The sequence below is a fragment of the Oncorhynchus gorbuscha genome, linkage group LG24, assembly GCF_021184085.1.
Source record: "Oncorhynchus gorbuscha isolate QuinsamMale2020 ecotype Even-year linkage group LG24, OgorEven_v1.0, whole genome shotgun sequence".
In the NCBI taxonomy this organism is placed as follows: domain Eukaryota; kingdom Metazoa; phylum Chordata; class Actinopteri; order Salmoniformes; family Salmonidae; genus Oncorhynchus; species Oncorhynchus gorbuscha.
Window position 1 is genome coordinate 5,121,266 of NC_060196.1, and position 15,717 is coordinate 5,136,982.

General features: G+C 46.9%; 1 protein-coding gene across 4 annotated transcripts in view; it reads right to left on the reverse strand.

Moving 5' to 3' along the window:
- The window catches only part of LOC124012069 (lipopolysaccharide-responsive and beige-like anchor protein), a 419,063-nt gene that overhangs the window by 148,229 nt on the left and 255,117 nt on the right, over positions 1-15,717 (reverse strand). For all 4 annotated transcript variants that reach the window (XM_046325448.1, XM_046325446.1, XM_046325447.1 and 1 more), the window contains 2 exons: positions 5,920-6,035; positions 5,404-5,516 (listed from right to left, as the gene is read on the reverse strand). In XM_046325448.1, the coding sequence (XP_046181404.1) occupies positions 5,404-5,516; positions 5,920-6,035 (229 nt within the window). The remainder of the gene's footprint in view (positions 1-5,403; positions 5,517-5,919; positions 6,036-15,717) is intronic.

A 15,717-nucleotide genomic window follows, 5' to 3' on the forward strand; every position in this document is an offset into this window, starting at 1 on the left:
AGTAGAGAGGGATAGGGAGAGGCAGAGAGAGTAGAGAGGGATAGGGAGAGGCAGAGAGAGTAGAGGGATGGGGAGAGGCAGAGAGAGTAGAGGGATGGGGAGAGGCAGAGAGAGTAGAGGGATAGGGAGAGGCAGAGAGAGTAGAGGGATAGGGAGAGGCAGAGAGAGTAGAGAGGGATAGGGAGAGGCAGAGAGAGTAGAGAGGGATATGGAGAGGCAGAGAGAGTAGAGGGATAGGGAGAGGCAGAGAGAGTAGAGAGGGATAGGGAGAGGCAGAGAGAGTAGAGAGGGATAGGGAGAGGCAGAGAGAGTAGAGAGGGATAGGGAGAGGCAGAGAGAGTAGAGAGGGATAGGGAGAGGCAGAGAGAGTAGAGAGGGATAGGGAGAGGCAGAGAGAGTAGAGAGGGATAGGGAGAGGCAGAGAGAGTAGAGGGATAGGGAGAGGCAGAGAGAGTAGAGGGATAGGGAGAGGCAGAGAGAGTAGAGGGATAGGGAGAGGCAGAGAGAGTAGAGGGATAGGGAGAGGCAGAGAGAGTAGAGAGGGATAGGGAGAGGCAGAGAGAGTAGAGAGGGATAGGGAGAGGCAGAGAGAGTAGAGGGATAGGGAGAGGCAGAGAGAGTAGAGGGATAGGGAGAGGCAGAGAGAGTAGAGGGATAGGGAGAGGCAGAGAGAGTAGAGGGATAGGGAGAGGCAGAGAGAGTAGAGGGATAGGGAGAGGCAGAGAGAGTAGAGGGATGGGGAGAGGCAGAGAGAGTAGAGAGGGATAGGGAGAGGCAGAGAGAGTAGAGGGGGATAGGGAGAGGCAGAGAGAGTAGAGGGATGGGGAGAGGCAGAGAGAGTAGAGGGATAGGGAGAGGCAGAGAGAGTAGAGGGATAGGGAGAGGCAGAGAGAGTAGAGGGATGGGGAGAGGCAGAGAGAGTAGAGGGATGGGGAGAGGCAGAGAGAGTAGAGAGGGATAGGGAGAGGCAGAGAGAGTAGAGGGATAGGGAGAGGCAGAGAGAGTAGAGGGATAGGGAGAGGCAGAGAGAGTAGAGAGGGATAGGGAGAGGCAGAGAGAGTAGAGGGATAGGGAGAGGCAGAGAGAGTAGAGAGGGATAGGGAGAGGCAGAGAGAGTAGAGGGATAGGGAGAGGCAGAGAGAGTAGAGAGGGATAGGGAGAGGCAGAGAGAGTAGAGGGATAGGGAGAGGCAGAGAGAGTAGAGGGATAGGGAGAGGCAGAGAGAGTAGAGGGATGGGGAGAGGCAGAGAGAGTAGAGGGATAGGGAGAGGCAGAGAGAGTAGAGGGATAGGGAGAGGCAGAGAGAGTAGAGGGATAGGGAGAGGATAGGGAGAGGCAGAGAGAGTAGAGGGATAGGGAGAGGCAGAGAGAGTAGAGGGATAGGGAGAGGCAGAGAGAGTAGAGGGATAGGGAGAGGCAGAGAGAGTAGAGGGATAGGGAGAGGCAGAGAGAGTAGAGGGATGGGGAGAGGCAGAGAGAGTAGAGGGATAGGGAGAGAGGCAGAGAGAGTAGAGGGATAGGGAGAGGCAGAGAGAGTAGAGGGATAGGGAGAGGCAGAGAGAGTAGAGGGATGGGGAGAGGCAGAGAGAGTAGAGGGATAGGGAGAGGCAGAGAGAGTAGAGGGATAGGGAGAGGCAGAGAGAGTAGAGGGATGGGGAGAGGCAGAGAGAGTAGAGGGATGGGGAGAGGCAGAGAGAGTAGAGGGATGGGGAGAGGCAGAGAGAGTAGAGGGATAGGGAGAGGCAGAGAGAGTAGAGGGATAGGGAGAGGCAGAGAGAGTAGAGGGATAGGGAGAGGCAGAGAGAGTAGAGGGATAGGGAGAGGCAGAGAGAGTAGAGGGATAGGGAGAGGCAGAGAGAGAGGGGGTGAAACAAAAAAGTCTGCCCACACTCCTCTCCTCCTTCCCCTTGTTCTGTCGTTCTCCTTCTCTCTCCCCTTGTTCTATCTCATTCCCTCCCTCTCTCTGCTGCTCAGTTTCTCCCTGGGGCGTTGAGGCTCGACAGAGCACAGAGGCTGAGCTGTCCAAACCCTGGAGGAAGAGGGGGATGAGGGGGAGAGAGGCTGCTATGGCTGTCATGTGTCAGCCTCGTGGGCAAGATGAAGCACAAATAAACAGAGCGAGGGGGGGGGGGGGGTACACAGCCGCATGGTGGGAAACACTTCACAAGGGAGGTAGAGAGAGAGAGAAACGGTCGATGGGAGGACTGGTCAAAGGAGGGCTGCTTGGAGGACGGTGTTGATGTGTATGACAGCATGAGTGTGTGGGTGTGTATGGAAGTCAAGAAGCAGTTGTGGCAATGACAGTTCACAAAAAGGCCATAGAAGTCTTCTCAAGAGAGCATGCATTCACTCCAGCTGAATCCATCCTCAGTCATAGCAAGATGGACACGTCTGCATTCCACCTCCACCTCAGAATCCTTTGCCAGCCAGGGCAGACTTGGGCCAGGCGCACCATTAAAAGTGAATGGCCAACTCTGTGTGGCTCTAGAGTGCATTATTTCCCAGGTATACTCTGCCTGTCCATTACTGCACATGCCTGTTTTTTCCTGTGGCCCGGCTGATTTATTCAGCCATTTTGGCTTAAGCCAGACACGGGCGCTCCATCATCTCACTCTCAAAGTAATCCTCTGTCCTCCCACCATTGGGCGCCATTACACATAATTAATGGCCGTTCTGGGGCTGCTGCAACTGGCAGGCTTTGGAGATGGGCCTTTTAAAAGTGTGTGTGTGTGTGTGTGTGTGTGTGTGTGTGTGTGTGTGTGTGTGTGTGTGTGTGTGTGTGTGTGTGTGTGTGTGTGTGTGTGTGTGTGTGTGTGTGTGTGTGTGTGTGTGTGTGTGTGTGTGTGTGTGTGTGTGTGTGTGTGTGTGTGTGTGTGTGTGTGTGTGTGTGTGTGTTTTAAAAGCGTCAGGGGGGGTAAGACATCTTCAACTGTTCTAAGCTTAATCATCTGTAGAGAGCATTCCTTTACTTCAGAGGGAGCGGCGGGAGGGGACTTAAGACGGACTTCAATTAGTAAATCATGGAGTTCTGCACATGAAAGAGGAAATACAATTTTAGACTTCTGTCCAGGTCAAATACAAAATGGAGTCTTGGTATTACATGACTTCCTCTATAGGTGTGTAATCAGTGATACCGTCTAAGAGTACCCCTTAACGTATGCTTCCTAGTCGAAACAGTTTCTGCATACATTATATGATGACATTTTATGATGTTTTTTGTGAAGTGTTGGTGTTTATGACAGCTTTCTGCATTTTTCCCCCCCTGGCTGTTCGGGCACACACATTTCGTTTTTTGTAGGCTTGTTGAAGTTTGGTATCCGAAGTCTACGCCCCTTCATCAATGATTGTTCAACAGTAGGCATTCTTCAAAGAAGTGTTTGTTGTCATTCAATGACAGACGACTAGTTTTCATGCACATTTGTTGATGTTGAGAAATACTGCACCAAATATCTTAGATGTAAAAAAGAACTCCTCTGTAAAAACACCAAAATGAATTACAGATTTATTGAGATATTTTAGATTAACTCTGACTATTTTGAGGAAGTTTAAGGACTACTGCATCTCAAGAGGGACAAATATTGCCACTTTTTCAAGGTAAGGTATTTTAAGGTAGTATGCGAGCACATACGTTCCCTTCGCCTAGCAGAGTTCTGTTAGGAGCAAATCAAACCTATGTATGAGGACGCGTTTAGCCAGTGAAGAGAGAGAGAGAAAGAGAAAGAAAGAGAGAGAGACAGGAGAGAGGGACAGGGAGGGACAGGAGAGAGGGACAGGAGAGAGGGACAGGAGAGAGAGAGGGACAGGAGAGAGGCAGGAGAGAGAGATAGAGGCAGGAGAGAGAGATAGAGGCAGGAGAGAGAGAGATAGAGGCAGGAGAGAGAGATAGAGGCAGGAGAGAGAGAGATAGAGGCAGGAGAGAGAGAGATAGAGGCAGGAGAGAGAGAGAGAGAGAGAGACAGAAGAGAGAGAGACAGGAGAGAGAGAGACAGGAGAGAGAGAGACAGGAGAGAGAGAGACAGGAGAGAGAGAGACAGGAGAGAGAGAGACAGGAGAGAGAGAGACAGGAGAGAGAGAGACAGGAGAGAGAGACAGGAGAGACAGAACAGGAGAGAGAGACAGGAGAGAGAGAGACAGAACAGGAGAGAGAGAGAGACATGAGAGAGAGAGAGACATGAGAGAGAGAGAGAGGAGAGAGAGACAGGAGAGAGAGACAGGAGAGAGAGACAGGAGAGAGAGAGAGAGAAAGAGAGAGAGACAGGAGAGAGAGACAGGAGAGAGAGAGAGAGAGAGAGAGAGAGAGAGAGAGAGAGAGAGAGAGAGAGAGAGAGAGAGAGAGAGAGAGGAGAGAGAGAGGAGAGAGAGAGGGGGGCAGGAGAGAGAGAGGCAGAGAGAGAGAGAGAGAGAGAGGTGCAGGAGAGAGACAGGAGAGAGAGAGGGGCAGGAGAGAGAGAGACAGGAGAGAGAGAGGGGCAGGAGAGAGAGAGACAGGAGAGAGAGAGAGGGGCAGGAGAGAGAGAGATAGAGGCAGGAGAGAGAGAGAGAGAGAGAGAGAGAGAGAGAGAGAGAGAGAGAGAGAGAGAGAGAGAGAGAGAGAGAGAGAGAGAGAGAGAGGAGAGACAGGAGAGAGAGACAGAAGAGAGAGACAGGAGAGAGAGAGACAGGAGAGAGAGAGACAGGAGAGAGAGAGACAGGAGAGAGAGAGAGAGAGAGAGAGAGAGAGAGAGAGAGAGAGAGAGAGAGAGAGAGAGGGGGGGGGGCAGGAGAGAGAGAGGCAGGAGAGAGAGAGAGAGAGAGAGAGAGAGAGAGAGAGAGAGAGAGAGAGAGAGAGAGAGAGAGAGAGAGAGAGAGAGAGAGAGAGAGAGAGAGAGAGAGAGAGAGGCAGGAGAGAGAGAGAGGGAGAGAGAGAGAGGGGCAGGAGAGAGAGAGACAGGAGAGAGAGAGAGGCAGGAGAGAGAGAGAGAGAGAGAGAGAGAGAGAGAGAGAGAGAGAGAGAGAGAGAGAGAGAGAGAGAGAGAGAGAGAGAGAGAGAGAGAGAGAGAGAGAGAGAGGGGCAGGAGAGAGAGGGGCAGGAGAGAGAGAGAGGGGCAGGAGAGAGAGAGAGGCAGGAGAGAGAGAAGCTGTTCTTTCCTCTCTGCTGTGTGTTGTACAGAGATGGCTATCAGCACCCAGTGATTAAAGAGGCGTCTTACTTAACTATGATCAATCGCAATTACACAGCCACTACTCAGGCCAAGGGAGTGGGCAGTGATTAACAAACAGCCTGCTAATCATTCCAGCCACAACTCCCCGACATACTCCCTCATAGCCTTATAGAACTTTCTATCAGCGCTGACTGAGCTAGTCCCAGAGAGCCTGTCTTCAGCGAGGCATCTCTTTCTTCCTAAGTGTGCGTGGGTGTGTTACCTTGGACAGGTCTCTGTAGTTGCTGGGCAGAGTGAGGTCCAGGTCTTCAGTGTCGTAGTTCGTGATGACCCAGGGGAAGACGGGGTACTGATTCAGGTCATTGTACGTACGACCTGGAGGGGGGGAGGGAGAGATGATGGGGGGGGGGGGGTCACAACAGACTCAAATTAATCAACATCATCATCAAACTTCTAGAACTGAACATGTTTAGTAATCTAAATGTCTGGACACCAAACTCCCTTTTCAATTAGAGCTTAAATGTGCAATATATTTTTACTAACTATGAAGAAAATAAAGTCAGAGGATGAAACCATGTTGGCCAAACAGAGTTTATATAATTTACATCATTGACCACATATCATTTACATTTAACATTTAAGTCATTTAGCAGACGCTCTTATCCAGAGCGACTTACAAATTGGTGCATTCACCTTATGACATATGTTCATAATAGCTGGGTGTGTTGTCATCCCCTATGGTGACAGTCCAGTGACAGTGGGGTAACACTGGTCTTACCAGAGATGGTGTTGAGGAAGATCAGGTACTCAAAGTTGGAGATCTCTCTGCGCTGCCAGCGCTGGGTCATGTTGGAGGCCTTGTAGAGCTGCTTGGGGCTGGCCTGGGAGATACGCCTGGAGGAGGAAGAACACACACTGCCTGGTTACATGCTGGGCTCTCGGGTGAGATGCCGGGCTCTCGGGTGAGATGCCGGGCTCTCGGGTGAGATGCCGGGCTCTCGGGTGAGATGCCGGGCTCTCGGGTGAGATGCCGGGCTCTCGGGTGAGATGCCGGGCTCTCGGGTGAGATGCCGGGCTCTCGGGTGAGATGCCGGGCTCTCTGGTTAGATGCCGGGCTCTCTGGTTAGATGCCGGGCTCTCTGGTTAGATGCCGGGCTCTCTGGTTAGATACCGGGCTGTATTCCAGTCCATAAGTGCTGGCAAACAAGACATTGACAACACTTTCAAAGAACAACATTTCAGACCCACTGTGAACTATGAAAACATAACCTAATCATACCATAGGATTGGTGTGTTTCAAGATTTCCAACTTTGATTATAAAACTGATTCAGTCCAAGGTCTTAGTAAAGTCTCTGTAGTGGCTTCCTTTCGTCTTTACCATAGCCACTGCCCAAGCCTGAAGCGGGGTTGTTTGGTACGCATACAGTCCACACTCAAGGTTTCCAAACGGCCAAACATTCCATGACATCCAGGGATATGGTGCAACAAAAATGTTTATTCCTCTTATATCTAACAAATAAATGAGTCTCCAATCAACTTAAAGCACAAAATACTTGATATGGAAAATACATATTATGACCTGTATGTCTGTATGTCTGTATGTCTGTATGGTCAAAAAACTATACCGCTCCCGTGTCTAGCAAGGACTCCCTCTCCCGAAGGCCCAACTTCCTGCCTTTATCCTAACACAATACAATGAATAGGCAAGAGGGGGGGCCAAAAACTAAGTTACACTAACAACAAATGAATATATCTAAATCGGGTAAATATAAATCATAAAGGTACGTACCTAATATTTCATCATTTACATTCATATTTAATATATTTACACAAATATACATGGAGCTCCATATGTTCGGTCTTTTATACAAGTATGTCCAAATCGGCTCTAACATACCGGCCCCTAATTGTTGACTGCACTGAATGCACAACAATTACTTTAAATTCAAACATAGAGCCAATACACAAAACATTCTATACCAGAGCACTATTACAGTTTATAGCTATATACAAATATACAAGGTACCATATAAGAAAATAGTCCATAGATCTCAGTCTGAGTTGAAGTGTAAAGGTGTTCAACTTCGAAAAAATGTCAAGAGTTTGACATCCAAAAATGTATGACATCAAAGAATGTAAGAGTACGACATCAACGAATCAGAGGTGCACGTGATTCTAAGATGGAGCACCGTGTGTGTGTGTGTGTCACTCCGTCGCCTCAAGGAGCAGACAGAGTTTATTGATAGGTCTCTGTAAGATATTGGTCTTAGTCTTAACCATGACGCTCCGGACAAGACCTTTGGCCCCTGGCAAAGCCTCCACCACACGCCCCATTAGCCAAGTTCCTTGGGGCGGTGTCATCGACGATGACCACGAGGTCACCAGGACTGAAGTTTCTCTTAGTTTTGTTCCACTTGTTCCGCTCCTGCATAAGTGGAAGATACTCCCTGATCCATCTCTTCCAGAAGAGCTCAGTGATATATTGTACTTGCTTCCATCTCCTTCGTGAGTATAGGTCGCTTCTCTGGAATAGTCCTGGTGGCAGGACTGGCTTAGCTTTCAGATGAAGCAGATGGTTCGGAGTCAGGGGTTCTAGATCATTAGGGTCATTTGTTACAGTAGTGATTGGTCTGTCGTTCATAATCGCCTCAACTTCACACAAGGCTGTCTGCAAAGCCTCATCATCCAGTACTTGCTCTTTAAGGAGTGAAGAGGATCTTTTTCACCAGTCGGATCAACCTCTCCCATACCCCCCCATGGTGGGCTCCAGAGGGAGGGTTGAATGACCATGTCACTCCTTCCTTCAGTAATTCTTTTTGAATCTTGTTGTGATCCAGCTCTTTCATAGCTTCTCCTAGCTCTCTGTGTGTTCCAACAAAGTTGGTGCCATTGTCTGTTCTGATACTTGTTACTGGGCCCCTTCGACAGATGAACCTGCGCAGGGCATTGATGCAGGAATCAGTATCCAGATAACTAGCAACTTCTAGATGGACAGCTCGACTCACGAGGCAAGTAAAGATCACACCGTACCGCTTCACATGAACGCGGCCTCGCTTCACCTCTATGGGGCCGAAATAATCTATGCCCACATGGGTGAAAGGCGGCAAATCAGGTGACACCCGATCTTGTGGAAGGTCGGCCATCTTCTGTTCTCCAGCTCTAGCTTGCATCCGCCTGCAAAAGACACAGCTCTTAAGGATCTTCCTTGCTAAAGAGTTGGCACAGGGTATCCAATATCGCTGGCGAAGTCTAGAAAGCATGTGACCTCTCCCAGAGTGGCCAACCTGCTCATGGATGTGGAGTAAGATCAGTCTAGAGATGTAAGAGTCTTTGGGCAGGATCATAGGATTCTTTAGTTCCGTAGGCATAGCAGCTTTGCTTAACCTTCCTCCTACTCTCAGAATCCCATTGTCAACAATTGGATCAAGCTTACAGATTGAGCCACTTCTCTTGGCACATTGTTTTCCTTTCACAACTAGTGCAATTTCTTGTTTAAAGTGATGCCGTTGTTCAAATCGAATGATGACCTTTTCTGCTTCATCTAGGTCGTCCACAGACAGACTTTCTTTTCCAAACGTCAGTTTGAACTTGTCAATTTGTTCCTTCAGTGAGTTTGTCAGACTCTGATCTGGTCTTGGATCGGTTTGAGTGAGAATTTTCCTTTTCTGGCTTAACTGTAGGAGACGTTTCTTCAGTTTCAGCATCCAGGCAACTGCTTTCTTCAAGCTGTTCCATGTTGAATAGTACTCAATCAGTTTGCTGGTTGGACTCTTTTCTTCCACACTTGTATGGTTTATGATTACGTCTTTTCTCACCTCTGGATCATCCGGAGGGATGGAGCCAATCTCCTCGGGGACTTTCGGCCATTGAGTTTCTGTTTTCTCCAGGAATTCTGGTCCTTTACGCCACCTCTTTGAGTTCAGGAACATTTCAACATGTAATCCTCTTGAGGCATCATCGGCTGGGTTGTGTTTTGAGTTCAAATATCTCCACTGTTTTGCTTTCGATAGGTCACGGATCATAGCAACCCTATTAGCCACAAAGGTATGGAATCTCTTGGTATCATTGCGGATGTATTTTAGCACAGACTGGCTATCCGTCCAAAAAGTTGACTCCTCAAGTTCAATCTGGAGCTCCAACCTTAACATCCTGTCCACTCGCACTGCCAGTGTTGCTGCAGCAAGTTCCAGTCTGGGGATTGTCATCTGCTTGAGTGGAGTCACCCTTGATTTCCCAGTATGAATGCAATGTGAACCTTTTCCATACCGTTTGTGAACCTAAGGTAACTTGCCGTGCCATAACCTTGTTCACTTGCATCACCGAAGTGATGCAGCTGTGCAGTCTTGACTTGACCAAAGTTCTCAGGCATCATACACCTGTCTATCTGGAATCTGGAGAGCTGGTCCAGCTCTGAGAGCCATCTCTGCCATGAAATAGAGTGTTCTTCAGGGATGACTTCGTCCCATCCACACTTCAGCTTGCAGAGCACTTGAAGAATTTGCTTTGCCTTTAATACAAATGGGGCGAGGAAACCTAATGGATCATAAATAGAGCTGACAGTTGAGAGAATACCTCTTCTTGTAAGGGGTCTGTTCTTGACAGTGACTCGGAAGGTAAATGCATCACTTTCAATGTTCCATCGGATTCCAAGTGCTCTTTCAACAGGCAGCTTTTCTCTGTCCAGGTCCAGTTCTTTTATCTGCTTGGCTTTGTGTTCATCAGGGATAGAAGCCAGCACAGTGCGGCTGTTGCTGACCCACTTGGTCAATTTGAACCCACCCTGAGAGCACACATCCCTGAGGTTTTTCGTGAGAGCTATGGCTTGTTCTTCTGTGGCCACTGACTTGAGGCAGTCATCAACATAGAAGTTGGACTTGACTGTTTGAATTACCTCTTCATCGTACCTCTCACAGTTGTCTTCTGCAGTCCTTCGCAGTGCAAAGTTTGCACAACTTGGAGAGGATATAGCACCAAAAAGATGTACCGTCATTCTGTACTCCTCCAATCTTTTGTTAGTATCACCATCCGGCCACCATAGGAATCGCAGGAAGTCTAAGTAATCTTCATGGACACGTACTTGATGGAACATTCCTTCGATGTCTGCCATCATGGCAATGTGCTCTTGCCGAAATCTTAGCAAGACTCCTATAAGCGTGTTTGCCAGGTCGGGGCCTTGAAGGAGTTCACTGTTAAGAGATATACCTTTATAGGATGATGAACAGTCAAACACTACTCGTATCGTTCCTTTGCGCTTATGGTGAACGCCATGGTGTGGTATGTACCATACCTTGCCTTTCTCTCTGAGGAGCTGTTCTTGTGGTACCTTCTCGGCGTAACCTTTTGTTATCATCTCTTCCATGAAGCCTTTGTACTCTGCAGCGTAACCTTTGTCCTTCTTGAACTTAATGATAATATTTAGAGCCCGCTGCTTTGCCATGTCACGATTGTTTGGCAGGACTACATCTGTTTTGCGAAAGGGCAACGGTAAGTAGTAGTGATGGTCTTTGAGGGTTATGGAGCTTGATACGATCTCCATAAACCTACGATCCTCAGCTGACATCTCACTTTTCTCTTCATACCCTCTCTCAGGGAAGTCATGGTTGTACTGATTTACAAGAAGAACCCCCAGGTCGGCAATTGAGATACGATTGGCCATCACCGTAGGATGCCCAGATTCTTCTGCCATGGTACAATTGTTAAGAGGACCGTTCATCACCCATCCAAAGAGAGTTTTCACTGCATACGGTCCGTTGCCTTGGCTATTTATGATTTTCCAGGGTTCCATTGCCTTCGGAGCATTTACGCCAATCAGGAGTTCGACGTCGGCGTCAATTTCCTTCAACTGAACTTCTTTCAGGTATGGCCACCTTTTGAGATCTTTCTGAGTGGGAATGTTCTCTCTTGTCACTGGGATCTTATTTTGGGTGTAGACCTTTGGTAATGCAAGAAATGTGTCACCTTCCACATTGCCAATCTCTAATCCAGATATCTCAAAGCTCTTGGTAGGACTCTCCTGCCCCATTGTGCGTAGCAGAATTTCAGTCTCAGTGCCTTTAGCTTGCAACTGCCTCATGAGTCGCTCCGTACAAAATGTTGCTGAGCTACCAGAATCGAGAAATGCATAGGTTAACGTAGACTTGCTTCCATTTGCCATCTTTACTTGAACTGGCACAATCGCAAGTGCACAATCTGTACCGGCCCCGGTATCTTCACCAGCTTCCAGTGAAACAAGAACACTGCTGACAGTCTCCTCCCGCTTTACTGCTACACCCCTCGTATCTGCCTTCAGAGATCTAAATCTCTCTCTTCCTTCAATGTGCAGGATAGTGGGGTGCCTTCTTTGACATTTCTGACAGGTCATCCTTCTTTTACATTCTTTGCTTAAGTGTCCTCTCATCAAACAGCCAAAACAAAGGCCTTTTGATCTCAGAAACTCAACCTTGGCTTCGTGTGGCTGTGCCTTCACCTGTTGGCAGTCGACCAGGAAATGCTCACCAGTGCAAAATACACATGAGATACTGGGAGCATCAGAAGGGTAGGTGCCTGGTTTCTTGATTTTGAATGTTTGTTCTTTTAGAGGTTTTTCCGAGTTACAATCTGCCACTACATCTACTGCAGTGGCAAAGCTGCTTCCCTACTCTTGGATTTGAACTGCTGTTTAAAGACAGCTTCTGTTTTGGTTTTAAAAAACCTTTTGTTGGTCAGGGGATCTTGGATATCTCCGTACAACGGATCCTGCAGTATTTTGGCCTGTTTTTCCATGAACGTCACAAGGTCACTGAACTGGGCCCTCAGGTGGCTTCTCTCTAAAATATCACATGCCGTAGACCTCCATTTTTCCCTTAGTTTGTAAGGAAGTTTTGACATGATCAACTTTATGTTGGTGGGAAGATTAAGCTCTTCCATGTTCTGTAGGTCTTGCATAGCGTTACAGCATCCTCTAAGATAGAGTGCATAGCCACCCAGTCCCTTTCCATCATCCGGTTTGATGTGTATCCAGTTCCAAGCTTTTTCCATATAAGCAGTGGTGACTTTGATTTCATTGCCAAAGTGTTCCTTTAACAACCTCTTGGCCTCTGCATAGCCTCTTCTGGCTTCCATATGCAGACAACTACGGACCAGATCCTTGGGCTGACCAGAGGTGTACTGTTCCAGGTAATAGAGCCTATCCTGGTGACTGCTTGTCTTATCTTCTATTCCATGCTCAAATGCACGCATAAATGGCCTAAAGTTTAGAGGATCACCGTCAAACATGGGTATCTCCCTAACAGGGAGTGTGGCCTGTTTGTGCTGTAGTACAAGGAGGTCAGCAATTTCATTCTGCCTTTGCATGACAGTAGTGAGGTTATCATGGCTGGTATTATGGCTGATACCCGCAGTGTTGATTCTGTGTTGATTGCTAGACCTCGATGTTGGCTGCTGAAGGGTGTGGTTTATGACTGTTTTCTGAATAGGTTTTGATGGCTTTGTGGTCGGTTGTTGTAAAACTCTTTGTAGTGGGGTCTTTGGAACTGCACCTAATGCAGAAAATGCAACAGGTGATGGTTCAGGTTCCTTATAGACCTCGGGTTCCTGGTTCTCATAATAAGAGTTCATTCCATCTTCTTGGCTTAGAAAATGGGCTGCCACAGAATGGGATTGAGAAGTTGACTCAACACTCCAGAACCTTCAGTTTGGCATTATATGCTGCTATGTCCGTTTCCAGTGCCATTTTTTCCATCCTAACATTCAGTTGAGCTTTCTGTTGTTCCAGTTGAGCTTTCTGTTGTTCCAGTTGAGCTTTCTCCAGTTCCAATGCATGCTTGTCCTGTAATGATGCTTGGCGAGCTAGTAGAGCTGCTCGTTCTGCCTCAGCTTTTAGGCGTGCAGAGGACACTGAGGAAGCAGTTTTAGAAGACTTTGTTTTACTTGATGTTTTTGACACATTGGAAATGCTGTCGTGTGGTTCAATGAGCGTTTGTGGCTCGATTTCAGCTTTTTTCCATATTTCCACCTCTTTCAGGAAATGTTCATAAGTTCTCATTCTTGGTTGATAATAGTTAATGCTCTCCTGTTCGTGTTCCTCCTCTGTGACCAGCTCTAGCACAGAATCATGAGCATTCTTAAAGTCATTGAGAACAGCATGGAATGCTTCAAGACTCTCATCCACAGTTTCAATGTTTCCTCCATCAACAAGAAGGGCTTTTATTTCATTCATTTTGCGTGTACACACTCCAAGTTTGCCTCTCCGGGCTGCATAGAGTGAATTTAGATGCTCCTCTGCCCTCTCCAGTGGAGTCTTATTTGGGATTTCATCCTCCATCATTCACTTTTAGTTCACTCAATTTACAATGACACAGTTGTTGGTTTTTGATTGTTAAACGTAATGCCCCTTTAGACCTCCTTTAATGCTTTAAAAACACAGTCCTCCATTTCAGCATATTGACCCATTTTGAATTGAACATGTGCAAGTTCGGCATTTTAGATGCGTTTTAAACATTTCATCCCATTATAAGTTGTCCCTTTAATGAAGTTTAAACACGCAGTATCTTCAGATCCTTAGATTGCAATTTGTTGCGTTGATGCATTGCATTTCCACGTTAGGCCAAATATTAGACATAAGATTAGGCTACATTGTGCATAGGATCTCAGTGTTTCCCAAACTTAAACTTCTTAATTGTTTTCACAACGCTGTGTTTTGAATTCCATTCCCAAGTTTATCAAACATTCCAATTAAAAGCACATTTGCGCTTCCATAATATGCATGATCAAATGATCGCATTGAACAGGGCAGCTCATTCATTCGCAGTGGTTACTCACGGCTGGCGAATTCTAGGAGTTCAAATCCTTCCAAGCGAGCTGTCCTTACGATCCGAATGCAATTACAAATAGAACAATATCCAGCGTGTGTCAGAACCGGAGATTTCCTTCCGATAGTAATCCTTCGCGGAGTTTTTTGACTTGAATGTAGTGGCTTCCTTTCGTCTTTACCATAGCCACTGCCCAAGCCTGAAGCGGGGTTGTTTGGTACGCATACAGTCCACACTCAAGGTTTCCAAACGGCCAAACATTCCATGACATCCAGGGATATGGTGCAACAAAAATGTTTATTCCTCTTATATCTAACAAATAAATGAGTCTCCAATCAACTTAAAGCACAAAATACTTGATATGGAAAATACATATTATGACCTGTATGTCTGTATGTCTGTATGTCTGTATGTCTGTATGGTCAAAAAACTATACCGCTCCCGCGTCTAGCAAGGACTCCCTCTCCCGAAGGCCCAACTTCCTGCCTTTATCCTAACACAATACAATGAATAGGCAAGAGGGGGGGCCAAAAACTAAGTTACACTAACAACAAATGAATATATCTAAATCGGGTAAATATAAATCATAAAGGTACGTACCTAATATTTCATCATTTACATTCATATTTAATATATTTACACAAATATACATGGAGCTCCATATGTTCGGTCTTTTATACAAGTATGTCCAAATCGGCTCTAACAGTCTCTAAATGCAAATGTTCCAATATGAAATAGGTATAGATATTTAGGCACACTAAATGAAAAAGACAAATATGCAATGAGTAGGGTTAATTCTTCTTCTCAAGCAGATACACACACTGATCTCCCCGCAACACGCACACACACACACGCAGGCCCCCGGAGCATGATGTATGCTATGGGACTTAAACAAATGACCCCCAATCCAATTAAAACAAAGGCAAATGATGGAATAAATCACTGTCACAGTGTGAGATTATAGTCATTAAGCCAGCAGAAAGTCCCAATCACCCCTTTACAACTCCCAGTTTATAGCTCCAAAACACTGAACAAACTTTAGGGCAACACCTCGGAATTATATACAAGGCAGCTAAAATCAAATCAAATTGTATGTGTCACGTGTGTGGAATACAACAGGTGTAGATCTTACAGTGAAATGCTTACTTAAAAGCCCTTAACCAACAATGCAGTTAAAAAAATAATGTTTTAATTAATTAATGAGCAGCAGTAAAATGTTAGCAAGGCTATATATAGGGGGTACCGGTACAGAGTCAATGTGCAGGCTATATACAGGGGGTACCGGTACAGAGTCAATGTGCAGGCTATATACAGGGGGTACTGGTACAGAGTCAATGTGCAGAGTATATACAGGGGGTACCGGTACAGAGTCAATGTGCAGGCTATATACAGGGGGTACCGGTACAGAGTCAATGTGCAGGCTATATACAGGGGGTACCGGTACAGAGTCAATGTGCAGGCTATATACAGGGGGTACCGGTACAGAGTCAATGTGCGGGGGGTACCGGTACAGAGTCAATGTGCAGGCTATATATAGGGGGTACCGGTACAGAGTCAATGTGCAGGCTATATACAGGGGGTACCGGTACAGAGTCAATGTGCAGGCTATATACAGGGGGTACCGGTACAGAGTCAATGTGCAGGCTATATATAGGGGGTACCGGTACAGAGTCAATGTGCAGGCTATATACAGGGGGTACCGGTACAGAGTCAATGTGCAGGCTATATACAGGGGGTACTGGTACAGAGTCAATGTGCAGAGTATATACAGGGGGTACCGGTACAG